The 14,929-nt window shown below is 44.3% G+C and overlaps 1 protein-coding gene across 1 annotated transcript; it reads right to left on the bottom strand.

The window, feature by feature from the left end:
• Positions 1-256: 256 nt before the first annotated feature.
• On the bottom strand, positions 257-14,716 carry hip1r (huntingtin interacting protein 1 related; the record flags this gene model as incomplete). Its single annotated transcript, XM_080847508.1, has 33 exons — positions 257-265; positions 489-803; positions 1,000-1,061; positions 1,330-1,453; positions 1,560-1,665; positions 2,049-2,149; positions 2,406-2,468; positions 2,588-2,618; positions 2,803-2,861; positions 2,952-3,062; positions 3,591-3,727; positions 3,901-4,008; positions 4,538-4,772; positions 5,350-5,544; positions 5,800-5,910; positions 7,191-7,385; positions 8,226-8,327; positions 9,301-9,417; positions 9,784-9,872; positions 10,375-10,552; positions 10,684-10,756; positions 11,052-11,104; positions 11,298-11,423; positions 11,677-11,752; positions 11,843-11,900; positions 12,164-12,304; positions 12,465-12,526; positions 12,730-12,806; positions 13,086-13,166; positions 13,382-13,438; positions 13,710-13,852; positions 14,082-14,145; positions 14,639-14,716. The coding sequence occupies 33 exons, from the start codon at positions 14,714-14,716 to the stop codon at positions 257-259; spliced, it is 3,537 nt and encodes a 1,178-aa protein (XP_080703634.1).
• Positions 14,717-14,929: the final 213 nt, after the last annotated feature.

Below are 14,929 nucleotides of genomic sequence, written 5' to 3' on the forward strand. Positions count from 1 at the left end.
TTCATGATTTGCTTTTGAAATATCTTCATTAACATATAATGGTATTTATTTTTAGGAGAATATACAATTATTTAGCAGTGAAACAATTATTTAGATGTATATTGTAAAAGTGCCTTTATTATATTATAATATAAAATACGATTTGGTCTAAAAAGACAACCCTGATCAATTTAATGAGATTTGGGTTATTTCATGGCCAAGGCTCTATTGGGATGAAAGGAAAATCCTGCTTCTTGTGTTCAGTTTTGGGGTCTCCTCACCTAAACTGCAACACCACACAGACAAAAAAAAAGGTAAAAAGTTACACATTTAACACTAATTAAAATCTAAATAATTCATAGGATCTGCTACAATATTAAGTTGTAGAATGTAAAATACTTTTTGAGAGCTAAAAACAGTAAAAAAAAAAAACACTTTTACCCACTGATCTATAATATATACAGGTTTACTACATTTGGTCAAATGTGTTTCATTATAGGCCCTCTCACCGCACTCTTTAGAAGGGTTCCAGATTTCTGGAAGATGTTGGGTTTCTTAGTTGTAGTGGTCTGAGGGGGTTCAGAGGCAGGGGGCTCTGTGATGAATGGGTTGCTGGAGGGATGCGGGCTGAAGGGGTTGCTGTTGCTATAGGACTCGGGAATGAATAGCGTGGGGGGAGGGGGAGGGGGGAAGTCGCTAAAGTCACCCACATCAGTGGGAAGTGGGTCCGCAGGAGTTCCGGCGAGGTCATAGTGCTTTTTTCTGAGCTCCCCAAGATGCACGCGCTCTCTGGCCAACCGAGACTCTAGCTCTAGGACACGCACCTGTCACAAACACACACACACGCACACACATATATATATACACACACTCTTATTGTACACATTATCAATTATAAAGACTTAAAAGGGATTGGCCATAGCAGTTATATATAGCAGGAACCACAGCACAGTTGTGTAGTTGGAGAGTAGAGAGTGTTGGGTAAAACCAGTGGCCTATATGACGCTAAAGGTGGCAGACCTGAGTGTCCATCTCCTCAGTCTTCAACTTGATCAGGGACACCCCAGAGAAGTCCATGGTGTCTGAAAAGACAGGAGAGCTAAAGCTCAACCCAACCTCATCCCAGCTATTATATTCCAACATAAACTAGCTAAAACCCAGCTTATAGGCTAGTAATTACTGCAGTTACAAATCTGACAACTAGTCTCGCTCTAGTCCAGCCGCAGCCAAGGCCTTATACATACTCAGTAGTTTAGCTTTGAACTACCAAGGCCATGTCCAGCTCCAACCTAACCCAGCCTAGCTCAGCTACAGTCTACCTCAGCAAAGCTAACTTCCTTCAGTTCTTACCCATATCATCAATCTGCATCTGTCCTGCCTTGGTGGAGGTGACCACAGATGCCGCCATTTCAGTCACATGACGCGAGGCCTGCTGCAGCCTGTGCAGTCTCTTGTTGTTGCGGTCCGCCTTCACCTGTCAAATCAAGCCACATGTTTCATGTCACATGACAGGACCTGAGCAAGAAAGAGGTCAGAGGTCAAATGTCAAAGTCATGGCTAGGGTCAGTGGGGTCACCTACCTTAGAGGAAGCGACAAGCTGTGCTGTGCTGGCAGCAATCTCATGGGAACAGACGATCACCTCCTCGTACTTGCCCTGGTCTAAGGAGATCCTGTCAGCGGAGTCACTGGATGGACACAAGGTGAAACATGTTAGCAGTTTGGAATTGTAAGGCCGTATGCACATGTGCCGTACTGATTCAGTTCAGACTTTTAGTTTACACTGTCACTGACACACAAACCAAACATTTGTAGATGAGTTTGTCCTTCTAGAACTAGAAAATACAGACACGCACACATGCAGCAGAAGAGTTGCTAATTAATTCACACTTACTCTTTCACATACAGTATATCCAGCCAGAGAGATTTGCAAGCACAGGAAAATGCACACTCTACAATACACACATTCTCTTAAACAAAACAGTACATGCATTTGCTCTCTCTCTCTATATATATATATCATTGTCATATACACACTCGCAGACACACACGCAGACACAAACACACATACAGCAGTTGTGTGGCTCCCCATCCCACTGCCTTAGATGCAGAGATGAGGCCTTCAGTCCAGACGGAGTTCTTAGCGTAGAATTCCTTCACAGATGCCGCTCCCTGCACAGAGGGAAAGTCAAAGGTCATCATATCCTCACATTACACTCACCCCTGACCAGCAGATCATTTCAGCCCTGCTTCCTGTTTCCTGTTTTGAGGCTAGCGTAAACTAAACCACACTGAGTATCACACCATAGGGCACTGGTCAGACTGAAATGTAAAAACCTGAAAACTCTATACTATTCACAGCATGATGGTGTGTAGTAAATGCACATGGTCACAGACCTAATGCAATCCACACATTTTACAAACTTACTCTTCCACTCTCCACGATGTCCTTCTGGAGGTCTGTAGCTGACATCACTAGCATGTGCACAGCCTATGAGAGGGAAGACAGAAGTGATGTGAGGCCATCTGATTGGTTGGAGCAATTGATTATTATTGATAACTATTATTATTATTATTATTATTATTTTCACAGACAGCATCTTATTTTACCTTCATAAGGTCAGAACAGGAATGGATGATGCTGTGGGGAAAAAATGCATCTTTTAGGAACTCAGAACTCTGTGCCTGGGGAATCATGGTTCTCTAGTGGCAGTATAACATAACATGGGGTTTCCTCGAAAGCTTATTCCATTACATATTCAGCAGGTATATTATGCTGTATGGGGGTATCCAATTAAATTGTGACTTCTTCATCCCTGACTGACCTTGAGTTGACCTGTAGTTTTACACCAGATGTGTCCCTCTTGGTGGTGTTCAGTATTTCCTATGGGAAAAAACAGATGATATAATCAAGCTGGTTCAGGGATAATAATGTTCATTTTCATTGGTATTGCTGTTTAAATTAAAATCATACACTCATTCTCAGCACAGCCTCCTCAATGGCAGAGGAAGTGGCAATCATCTCCTTGTCTACAATGTCTCCCAGCTCCTTCTTCTGGACATCAACACCTTTAGGTCGCAGGCTCTACAGAGATCGAGAGGGAGAGAGAGAGAGAGAGAGAGAGAGAGAGAGAGAGAGAGAGAGCGAGAGAGACACAACAGCAAATACAACATACCTCTGGGTTAGCATGTGATGCCTATATACACACACACCTGTTAGTCAAATACACTGGAAAAACAAACCACACGCCACACACGATGCATACATGTGAGTCAGATCCCCACTTATAAGTGAAACATATTCCTGTTTATCTAACGCATACCATATCATTTCTGAATGCCGCAGTCATTAATCAAATTAGTCAATAATTAAGCACACATTTTTTAAACGTGTGCTTAACATAAATATATGTATATATTGTATGTATATGTATAATATTTGAATAACACACACAAGTCTAGCACACGCCTGTGAATTAAAACACACAACTTTGAGATGGAAATATCAGTAAGCATTACACCTATGCCAAACAGACATGCAACGCTTCACTCATGACTGACCCTCAGGTGTCACGTGACATCTGATAAGGATCCAAATCAACTATGTGCTCACCTGTCCCAAGGTGAGGATGCGCTGGACCACGTAGCGGATGGCGGAGGGCTCGGCCCCAGGGAGCGTGGGCTGCAGCTTCATCTCCTTCAGAAACTGCAGACAGTGGCTTGCACACTCCCTGCAGTTATCATTCAGACCTGCAGGGGGCAGGAGAACAGGCCGCTCAGGCATGACTGCAAAACCTGAGCAGCTAGGTAGCGCTGGACTCTCAGTGGGGTGAGATAAGTGGCATGCAAGTGTTTATTCATCCCCTTAAACAGCACCAGTACACTGAGGCTGGTGAATAAGAAGAGTCTGTGCCTATACATACAGTCAGCTTGGTCCACAGGAGCGGAGTGTGCTGTGGCTGCTCCGTTGACAATGGTGTCTGCAGCCAGGTGAGCAAACTGGGTTACAGTCCGCAGCAATCCACTGGCATCTACAAATATGGAAAAGATCAGAAATATCACACACACACACACACACACAAATAGACAGACAGACAACATTGTGCATATCATACACTTACCCATACTGTACATCATTCATTTATTTACTCTCTTCTATAGCTATAACGATAAAAAAAACACATAAAGAAACTTATTTTATCGCATAGAAGTATTAAAGGTGCATTATGCAACAATTATGCTTCAGGATTAGGGTTAGGATAGCAGGGTCGATAGGCATATAACTGCGTTCTGTAGTTTCGCCTGCCGCAGCCCGCCGACCTGACTTGTTTACCTTCTGCCGATCTAGTAAGTAGCTTATTTGCCGTCTTGCTTAGTCTTGTGTTGCACTTGCTTGATGTTTGACTGTGTAAGGACAGTCGGTAAGTAACTAGTTTGTCATAATGTCAAAGTCAGCACATTTCAAGAGATTTCGTTAGTTTTAGCTGCTAGCATACCTTTAGCGAATAGCTATTGATCCTTATTGCACCTTCAAAAGTATCTTGATGTCTTGAAACCCACCATCCTTGTTTCTGAGGTAGCCAGCATGACTTTGCTGCATCTTGTCAATCGAGCCCAGAGTGGTCTCCGCCCGGTTGACCAGGTAGTCTGGAGAGCAGGTGTTGCGCACATGCAGAGGGTCGTCCACTTTGGCCAGGGCGTCCAGCACGATGCCCTCCGCTTCCACCACCGCACACTGCAGCAGGGCAAACTGCTCTTCCTGCAGCTTCCGCTTCAGCTCAGCTTCACGGCCAGCCTACACACACACGTACAAATGTGAATAGTTTGGACACAAACAAGTAGACCGACAGGCGTATCTATGAACCTGTCGATGTATATGTTGTTCTTGTGTGCTTGGGGACAGACAAGCCTTTACATGTAGCTGTGTGTGTACGTGTGTACGTTTGTGTGTGTGTGTGTGTGTGTGTGTGTGTGTGTGTGAGTGTAAGTGTGAATGAGAGTGAGTATGGGTGTGAATGTATGTGTGCATGTGTCCTGCTGCAGAGAGGCAGAGGGCAGGAATGATACGGGCACATGATGATACTTAATCAGGCTTCTTGTCGTTGTGTGTGAGTACATGTGCCTTTAAGTGTCTGAGAGTCTGCCTGTCGGTGTGTGTGAGTCTTTAAGTGTGTGAGAGCCTGTTTGTGTTTGTGTGTGTGTGTGTGTGTGTGTGTGGGTGTGCTTGTGTGTGCGTGTTTGTGTGTGTGTGTGCGTGCGTGCCCTTCAGCTGTAGTTGATGTTGCAGTCTCGTACTGTGTCCTGCTGCAGATGCTGCAGATGCGGGTTTCATTTTAACGTGTGGTCATGTACATATGCATGTAAAGACCAACCGTCTCTTGTAGCTGTTGCTGCAGTGTTGCGATCTCCCTCTGGCTGTGGTCTCTCTCCTGCTGCACGTGTGAGTGCTGCAGCGTTGCGCCCTGCTGCAGCTGGGTGATTTGGGCCTCCTGCTCCCTCACAGACCTCCTCAGCTGCTCTCGCTCAGCCTGCAGGCCCTGCAGCATGCTGTTCATCTGCTCTCCAGACTAGAGAGAGAGAGAGAAAGAGAAAGACACACACACACACACACACACACAAACACACACACACACACTTAACATGAATACCTCATTAACATGGACTACTCTCAAGCCTGTGTTCAATAGAAATATGGAAGTATCTTCTATTCAAAACGAACAAACAGACGACAAACAGACAAACAGAACCCCCCCCCCACACACACACACACGCACAAAGGGCAGGCCCTCCACCATGCTATTCAACTGTAAAGAGAGGCTCACCGTCTCTTTATACTGCAGTGCTCCCTGAGCACGGGTCACCTCCATACGCTTCTCCTCTAGCTCTCTCTTCAGACGCTCAATCTCACGCCTCTGCTCTTCCTCACGACGCTCCTAACACCCACACACACGTGGACAAAATGCAAACACACACACAATTTTACTTAACATGTTTGAGATAGGATAAGACATGGAGCAAACTGGGGCCGAACACAGAAGGAAGAGAAAGAAGCAGAAAATAACTTTGGAAAAACAAAAAGCTAAGTGCACAGAATGTAACCAATGGACTAAAAGCCAATGAGCCTCATATGTTAACCTCTACTGTCGACACTCACTGTTTTAGTCTTAAAGGGAAAATAATGGTTTACAGCATTCAGAACCCAATGAGAGTAAAGCTTAATTTACTGCAACCTCATACGCAGACATGCAGAGCCCTCTGCGTCATTGCAAACCCCCTCCAAACACCTCTCCGTGGCCTGACGTGCACATCCCAAATTGTTTAACTATCCGTTGAGACGATGGAAACCTCAGGGCTGTGATAGGCCTGCTAACTACATCATTTCTGGAATCTCACTTTTCCGGTTTCATTCCCTCATCTTACAACAACACTGCCATATTTAAAAGTGTTGGTAGTGCGCCTGGCAATCACATTTTAACAATGGACCAAATAGAAGAACATTTGGCAGAAGAAGTAAGGAAATATGTAATATAATACATCTATATTTTCATTTAGACACTTTTATCTAAAGCGACGTACAAAGTAGAGAACAATCAAGGTACGAGCAATAGAGACCTAGTGTAACAATAAATACTATTTCAGATAAGAAATAAAATAGTGCAGGAATGTAACTACTGTCAAACTCATCGTTGACGGAATACAAAAGATTCCCACCAACCGACGGAGAACTTCGAAAGGTTCACGATAGCAGCAAGGCGACTGCGTGGCCACACAGTTAGGCAGTTGTAGAAGCATAACAGAGCCTTAAGGCCTCTATGGCAGCACAGTGTGTGGTGAGAGAGAGGCATGTTAATGCCTAAACTTGAGAGATGCTTCGGGGGGATTAACAATCTCACAACAGGGGGCAGGAATGTTACGGGCACATGATGATACTTAAGCAGGTTTCCTGTCATTGTGTGTGAGTGCATGTGTCTTAAAGTGTGTGACAGTCTGCCTGTGTGTGTGTGTGTGTGTGTGTGTGTGTGTGTGTGAGAGAGATTCTTTAAGTATGTGAGAGCCTGTTTGTGTGTGCTTGTGTGTGTGTGTGTGTGTGTGTGTGTGTGTGTGTGTGTGTGTGCCCTTCTGTAGTTGATGTTGCATTCTTGCACTGTGTCCTGCTGCAGATGCAGGTTTAATTATAAAGTGTGTACATGTACATATGCATGTATACACAAACCTTCTCCTGTAGCTGTTGCTGCAGTGTTGCGATTTCCCTCTGGCTGTGGTCTCTCTCCTGCTGTACGTGTGAGTGCTGCAGCGTTGCGCCCTGCTGCAGCTGGGTGATTTGGGCCTCCTGCTCCCTCACAGACCTCCTCAGCTGCTCTCGCTCAGCCTGCAGGCCCTGCAGCATGCTGTTCATCTGCTCTCCATCCTAGAGAGAGAGTGAAAGAGACAGAGACACACACTTTATAGAAGCACACATACTCTTAAGACCCATACAGACGCATATATTCCCATACTTAGGAACAACACACACCCAGGCCCTTCAGTCTGCTGTTCCACTGCTCCCCAGCTTAAAGATTGAGTCACAAACACACATATAACAAGACTACTCTCACACAAAAAATGGAGAGTCACTGCAGCATATCGTTACTTTTCAGCTACCTTCCAGCCTAGACACACCAACTTAAGGGGACTCCACACTCACACACGAAGAGCCGAGAGTTGTGTAGGCCCTACTGCATGCGTTTTAACTGCCTTCTAAAGGCCTAAAGGTCCCAGGTATATCTTACAATATCACAAACACACACACGCGCACACACACACACACACACACACACAAACACACACAAAAAAGGACAAATGCCGTTAACCTGTAAAGACTGCATGTCCTGTATTTGTCCTGTCTAAACATAACACACACAACCTTAGTAATACAGCTGCTGGTCTTCAAGATTACACTTCAAGGGCAAACATGCAATTCATGACATTACTGAATAATTTCTTGGTTGAGTCATTTTGTAGTCAGGTATATTCAAAGTAGACCGTGCTCGGGCCTTCAAAAATTCAGCGATACAAACTAGTGAATAAATCCCTGTCTGCCCCCCACCCCCACATACACACCTCATATTGTCTGAATTTGTGTGAGTGTGCATGTATGTGTGTGTGTGTGTGTGTTTGAGAAAGAGAGCATGAGAGAGAGAGACACAGACAGACAGTGAAAGCCTAGTGTAGTGCAGTGTGACTGTCTGTGATAAGGGGGAACACCTGCCTGTTGTTTGTTCTGAAGGCTGCTGCTTACATTGGCCATCTCAGCCCTGCTGCTCTCCACCTCCCTCCTCAGGCGACCGATCTCCTGCTGCTGCTCCTGCAGCTGAGGGGGACAAGGACAGGGAGCTCATCATCATCATCGCCATCATCATAATTATCATCGCCATAAACAGTACACCAGCCCATCAGACTACCAATCCACCAATTTATAGATGCAGCAGTTGATAGTGCATACCGAGTTAGAGTCTTGTGCTTGTCTGCCAAACGCAGGCTTCATTGGTACAGTAGACCCCCGAATGGGAGTGAGGTTAAGGAAGGTGAGTGTAATGGTAGACAGCTGGTAGAGTGGTGTCTGGTGAGTAAACCTCACTCCCCGACACCTTAAGATGCTAGCACCCATAAGTTTCAGCCTCATTGCAAGCATGCCCGCCTCCCATGTCCAAGGTTGCAAATTTGAGTCCGGAGCAGATAAACACAAACTATTGTACTAGTATTCGAAGGATCATCCTGTAAGAGGTTTATTCTTGGTGGGGTGGCCTCATGTCTCTGGTTATCCAGTCTTTGAAATAGTAACAAACAGAAAATGATGAGAGAGTGAATGCTGAGTTTTGGCAGCTAGAGTTTATGAGGTGATGGTAGTAAGAATGGGATGAGACTAACAGAAATATGAGACGAGTAAGAGGATAATATTTGGTGTCATGTAAGTTAGTTCGTGTAAGAACGTGTAAGTAAGTTCAAACAGTGGTAAAGTAAAATTACTGGGTGAGAGAACCATTAAGACATGGTGAACGTGGAATAAGACTTGGTGATTGGCTAATAAAGGACAGTGTAGGGGCTGCCTCACCATATCCCATAATTCCCTGCTCAACCTAACAGGTAATTTCCACCCATCTTCACACCTTTAACTGTAACATTAGGTACATCACTACTGTAATGATTATAAAACATTGAACACCACCATTAATGGTTACTGATTTTATGACACTGGTTTGATAACCCTGTTGCACCTACAGAAATATAACAATAGAATTATAGAAATATAATAGTGATAATAGTGAAATATAAAAGTGCCACACCCTAGAGCTGTTCTCCATCTTCGCCCTCTCCAGCTCCTCTGCCAGCTGGCGTCTACCTTTCACCAGCTCCTCCTGGGTCTCCTGTGCACCGGACAGCTGCTTCATTGTCTCTGTATTCTGCAGGACACACACACAGACGTAAACATGCACGCACGCACACACATAAGCATACACGCACACAAACACACACAAACAAAAGCACGCACGCACACAAAGACACACACATAAGCACGCACGCACACAAACACAAAGACACACACACATGAGACACGCACACACACAGACACACACAGAAACACACACAAACTTCATGTATATACATATTTGCAATTCAAATACAGCCATCCCGCATGTTTGAGCGCATGCATATGCACATGAACATAGTAAATGGCAATACAAACCCATGTACAAGGACACACACACACACACACACACACACACACACACACACACACACACACACACAGGTTCCAGCTCCAGCACCTTTCTCATGAGATCTGCGTGTCTGGACACCAGCTCTGCATGCTTCTCCTTCAGCCTGGAGAAGTGCATCTGTGCCGCCTGGGCTCTAGCTGCAGGTGGAGAAGACAGAAGGGATGCTCACACAACGTGGTCAACAAGAGTTTAGCAGTCACATCTGTGAAATAACCTACCTTGTGCCTCATTTACCATCGGTCCTAGCATTATCTCACCTGACTGAAGTCATCAGTGCTATTTATGTGTGTTTGTATATGTATACATGTGGTTGTTTTGAGAGTTTGTTTGTATGAATGTGTGAGAGTTTGTATGAATGTAAGTGCACATATTTGTATGTATGTGCGCATTTGTCAATGGGTGCAAGTAGGCGACTAGTTGTATGTGTTTTTGTTTATGACGGTATGTGTGTGTGTGTGTGTGTGTGTGTGTGTGTGTGTGTGTATATATGTGTGCATAGGTATATGTGTATGCACATGTTCCTGTATCTGTATGTCTGCATATGTGTATGTTAATGTGTATGTACATGTTCCTGTATCTGTATGTCTGCATATGTGTATGTTAATGTGTATGTACATGTGTGTATGCTGGAGTACTCACTCCCGGCCTCCTCCACAGCGGCGTACTGGGTCGCCTGGCCGGAGCCTCGCAGCCCCTCTACCTCCATGCGCCACTGCTCCCGCTCCAGCAGCGCCAACTGCTTCTGGTCGCGCTGCTCCACCACCTCCGCCTCCAGCTGACGCACCTGCGCCTGCAGATGGGCGACACAGCGCTGAGCCTGCAGGGGGCGACAGAGAGCAAGAAGTCAAGAATGAATGGATGAATGAATGAATTAAGCTTATTAAGCTTATGTAGCGCTTTAGCGCGCCTTAACACACAAACACATCCACACACACACACACACTTTACCTCGGCCTTGACTGAATGTATCTCTGGCTTCACAGCCTCCAGCTGTTTCCTCAGGCTCTCCACCTCTGACTCTCTGTTAGGGGAATACCAGAGTTTACAGACACAGCTTATTACGTGCACACCCTTTACCTATTAGTTTATCAGGTACAAACTCATGGCTGGGTCACATGCAGCAGTGGAACTTAAGTATAATAGTGTTTGTATAAATATTAAGAGGTTGTTAAAATAGATCTTAAGGTTATTCTTATTTGAGCCAGATCTGAGGTTGACTGGATTGCCAGTAGATTTTATATTAAGAGGTTGACAGTAAAGTTTCTTTTGAAAATACATTCTCATAGTTAAATACAGAAGATGAGAGCGCTGCTTACCTTATTTCAAATCCATCTTCTGACGGTTCGGGGAATTGATTGTATGCAAAGTGCTGTAAAAAACAATTCAATAAAGCATCTGGCTGTTATTTTATCCTGCATAAATCAGCTCTGAACAGCAGAGAACAAGCAAACTTTCCCCAAAATCTGAATGTCAATGCAGTACATGAAGAACACCTTCACAGGTATGTCTGTTCATGTTCGCATGAACATGAGGCGCCACCCCCAGAGGCAGGGCTCACTCACCATTGGGTAGCCCGTGGCCGGACCCTCGCTCCATGCAGGCTCCTCCTCCTCAGGGACCGGCTGACTGACCACCACCGGCTTCACATGCTCTGCCAATGCAGCCGCACGCAGGAAGTTTGGTGGGGACTAGACACACACACACACACACACACACACACAAATGTTACAAGCATCTTTTACAGTATTAATCTTATCTTGATCATAGACATCTGGAAGTAAAAGTTACATTTACATTTAGTCATTTAACAGTAAAAAGTTCATATAAAAGTGAAATTCATAATGTTAAATGAAATACAAACATTGTATGTAAAAGCAGTAATCTATTATCAATGTGGGTTAACAGTTACGTTTCTACTGCATCCAGGCAGCATTCTGTTACCTCTGGCAATTCCGGAATTTCAATGATTTTTCGGAAGAACTCAATGTCTCTGGCTCTCTCAAAGAACTTTGTCAATCTGAAACACAGAAGAGGTGGTGTGTCAGCCTCAGAACGACGAGGTGAAAGGTTAAAGGTTAAGTCAGGTAATGGTTGAGGAGCACTTTACCCTTCAAACTGGACACGGAATCGTTCCCGATGTGCCAGCAGCGAATCCACAGGTACACCTGCAGACATGACCAAACAAACATACAACGGAGTGAGACAGCTTCCCAACTCCCAGCTTAAGATCCCTACGCATAAAGCATGGGCATGCTTCATTAAAAAATTACTTGCATTGCATTGACAAAAACATTCTCTGGTCTTCTAGGTGTGCTTTGGAGGAATCAACCCCATTTCCATAATGCCCAGGCTTCCTGCAGAAAATATGAGTAAGAGAGCAGAAGTAAAGCCTGTAGATAGATAGAGGCATTTCCAGGAAGCTACTCACGGCTGTGCAGTTTGAAGAGCAGTTTGACAAGCAAGTGGTAGAGTGGACTGCAGTCCTGGATGACCAGCACCAGAGGGGCCAGGCGACATTGGGCCACCACTGCAGTCGGACTTATATCGTGGGTGTCCAGCTGTCCAAACGCTGATGTACAGAGAGCACATAGAGATGACAGATGACAGAACACAGTCACTCTTTACTAAATGATGAGAACGACAGACGTGCTATGCTATACTACAGAAAAGGGCATTTCACTGCATATGTTCAGCAGAATGGTCAGCATTCTTGGAGCCAAACCCCTCACCTGTTTCCTCCAACTTCAGAGCTGAATCCATGTACTCAAGAACCTCTAGTGTCATTTCATATCTGAGGAGAAAATCATGTGACATTAACTAGAGTCTCTCTCTTTCTCTCTCTTTCTCTCTCTCTCTCTGTCTCACACACACATACACATCTGATCATTCCTAGAATTAGCTCATTGCATAGGCATACAACCCTATTTGACATAGCGATCAGATATCCATTCTATCTTGGGAAATGCCTCTGTATCCGTGTTCTTATCTGCTTACACTCTGTTGATGTCAATGGCCATTGCTCTCTCCAGGACGTCTTCAGAGGCCTCAAGTTTCACAGGGATGACTGGGTACTGGGAGGAAGAGAAAGATATAAAAATGAGTTACATCATGGGTATTTGTAAATGTTTGAGAGGTAAAAAGACAGAGAGAGACAGAAAAGGAAATAGCTGTGGTAAGGGACCTTGACACCAACATGTGTATGGTTGGCAGTTAACTTTTCCCGGCACCACTGAACTTTCACTCATTTTGAGGGGACAGTTAATTGACGGTGATAAAAATGTTGCTGCTTTTTGTTAGGCTATATTACTGATGTTGTTACTAGATTAGTTGAGAGATACACAGTAGCTTACCTTTTTGTGGAATTCAATTTTGATGCACAAGAACTTGACATATAGGGCAACAATATGCCCATATCGGTCATGGAGACTCCCCTGGGAAAAGCACAGTCATCCATCACATCATTACACGATAATTTACACTATATTTTCAGCATTTTACAGTGGGAGTGGGGAAGGAACTGAGTGAGCGAGAGAGAGAGAAAGAGAGATAGAGAGAAAGAGAGAGAGAGAGAGAGAGAGAGAAAAAAAAAGAAAGAGAGAGACACACACTCTTATTGATGTTTTTTTTGGGGGGGGGGCCTACTCACCCACAGTGCACCCATCTGTTTGATGCTTGGGCAGTGCCCGTACGTGTCCTTCAGGGACTGTTAAAACACAAAGAAGTACAACAGAGTCCCTGAAACGCTCCAGACCCAGCACAAAAGATCGTAATGATCATCTCACTGCCATCAGCACGACAGAAACAGATTCTCAAAGAAAGTTTAAAGAAGCTAACAAATAACCTACTATTGCAATAATCCTTCCTTCCAATATAATTATATTCCAATTACCGGCCTGCTATGCAAGATCAAACATCTTCCTTCAGTTTTCTGGACTAAGAGTGGAGGCACCTGGAGGAGAGGTAGTTATGCTTACATTGAGATGGCCATCGCGTAGGACTTTGTGCACCAGGTGACAGTATTTCCAGCTGAGGATGGCATTGCTGGACAGGGGTAGGCTGACCGCGTGTGACCAGAACGTCACAGCCCCACCCTCCTTGTGAGTGCCCAGGATGATGTCTAGTGTGGGTAAGTTAAGTCACTAATAGCCAATTGAAAACATCTGCTGCTGTTAACAGTTTAACACAAACACCTGCTCTTGAAACATTTGTTTTCTTACAATGCCTTAATTCCTGTGGATGAGACATGTCTTCTAATACCTTACTTTCCTGTGCACAGGACATGCAGAGCTAACAATAGAGTGCCTTCACACAAATGTGATGTTACCGTCATAAACAATGAAGGATACTGCGGGCATGTTTCTCCTTGAGGGAAGTCTCTGAGGTGTTGACACATTTGGTAATGCTGTTCAGCTATATTAAATGGAGAGATGGCACATAAAAATTCACGATTTTCAATTCGAAAAGGTCAGGCCTAATGTGGTTCCTAGTTCAACTGATCATTGATTGTCCATATCTGGGCAGAACTAGATTTTTAAGAGTCATGAGACAGACTCGCCCAATGCATTGAGAAGCATAACAGACAAGAATCTCAAACAAGCTTAGTGAGTTTTAGTCTGGCATGAGGAAATAATTCTAGACAACATGAACGCCAACATAAAACTATTATTACCCTACTAAGCTTGTTTAAAAAAATAAAAATAAGTACACTGATAGGTAGGCTACTTTATTTATATATTCTGAAGTCATTAACAAAATGTGTTCCGAAATGATCAAATACTGACTGAATTTCATAATTATAAAATCCTTGTTTGTAAGTCTATTCACAACGAAATAGCCTACTCAAACGGGAAGGTTTTTTACGTACGAAGCACTAATAATCTCTAACGCATATTGTATTGCTTACCTGTGATTTGACAAACTGCTCCTTATCGGCAGCTAAAACCTTCTCGGATTTTTCTTTTTCTTTAGACTTTGAGGTCATTTCGCTGTTCCCAGGCAGTCCAGTCAACTTAAGTTTTCGGTGGCGTGATCCTAGGTTATGATTTGGTACCCGCGCTTCTCCAGGAATCGTCTGATGCGCCAGGTGTACGGGGCAAACTTAAGGGTCATAGAGTCATACACTGAGTCATACACGTGAGCACTATAGCACACACCTAGCACAATCGTGAACACACTAGTCACGACAGACGCATCA

This window comes from Sprattus sprattus (genome assembly GCF_963457725.1).
Source record: "Sprattus sprattus genome assembly, chromosome: 11".
In the NCBI taxonomy this organism is placed as follows: domain Eukaryota; kingdom Metazoa; phylum Chordata; class Actinopteri; order Clupeiformes; family Clupeidae; genus Sprattus; species Sprattus sprattus.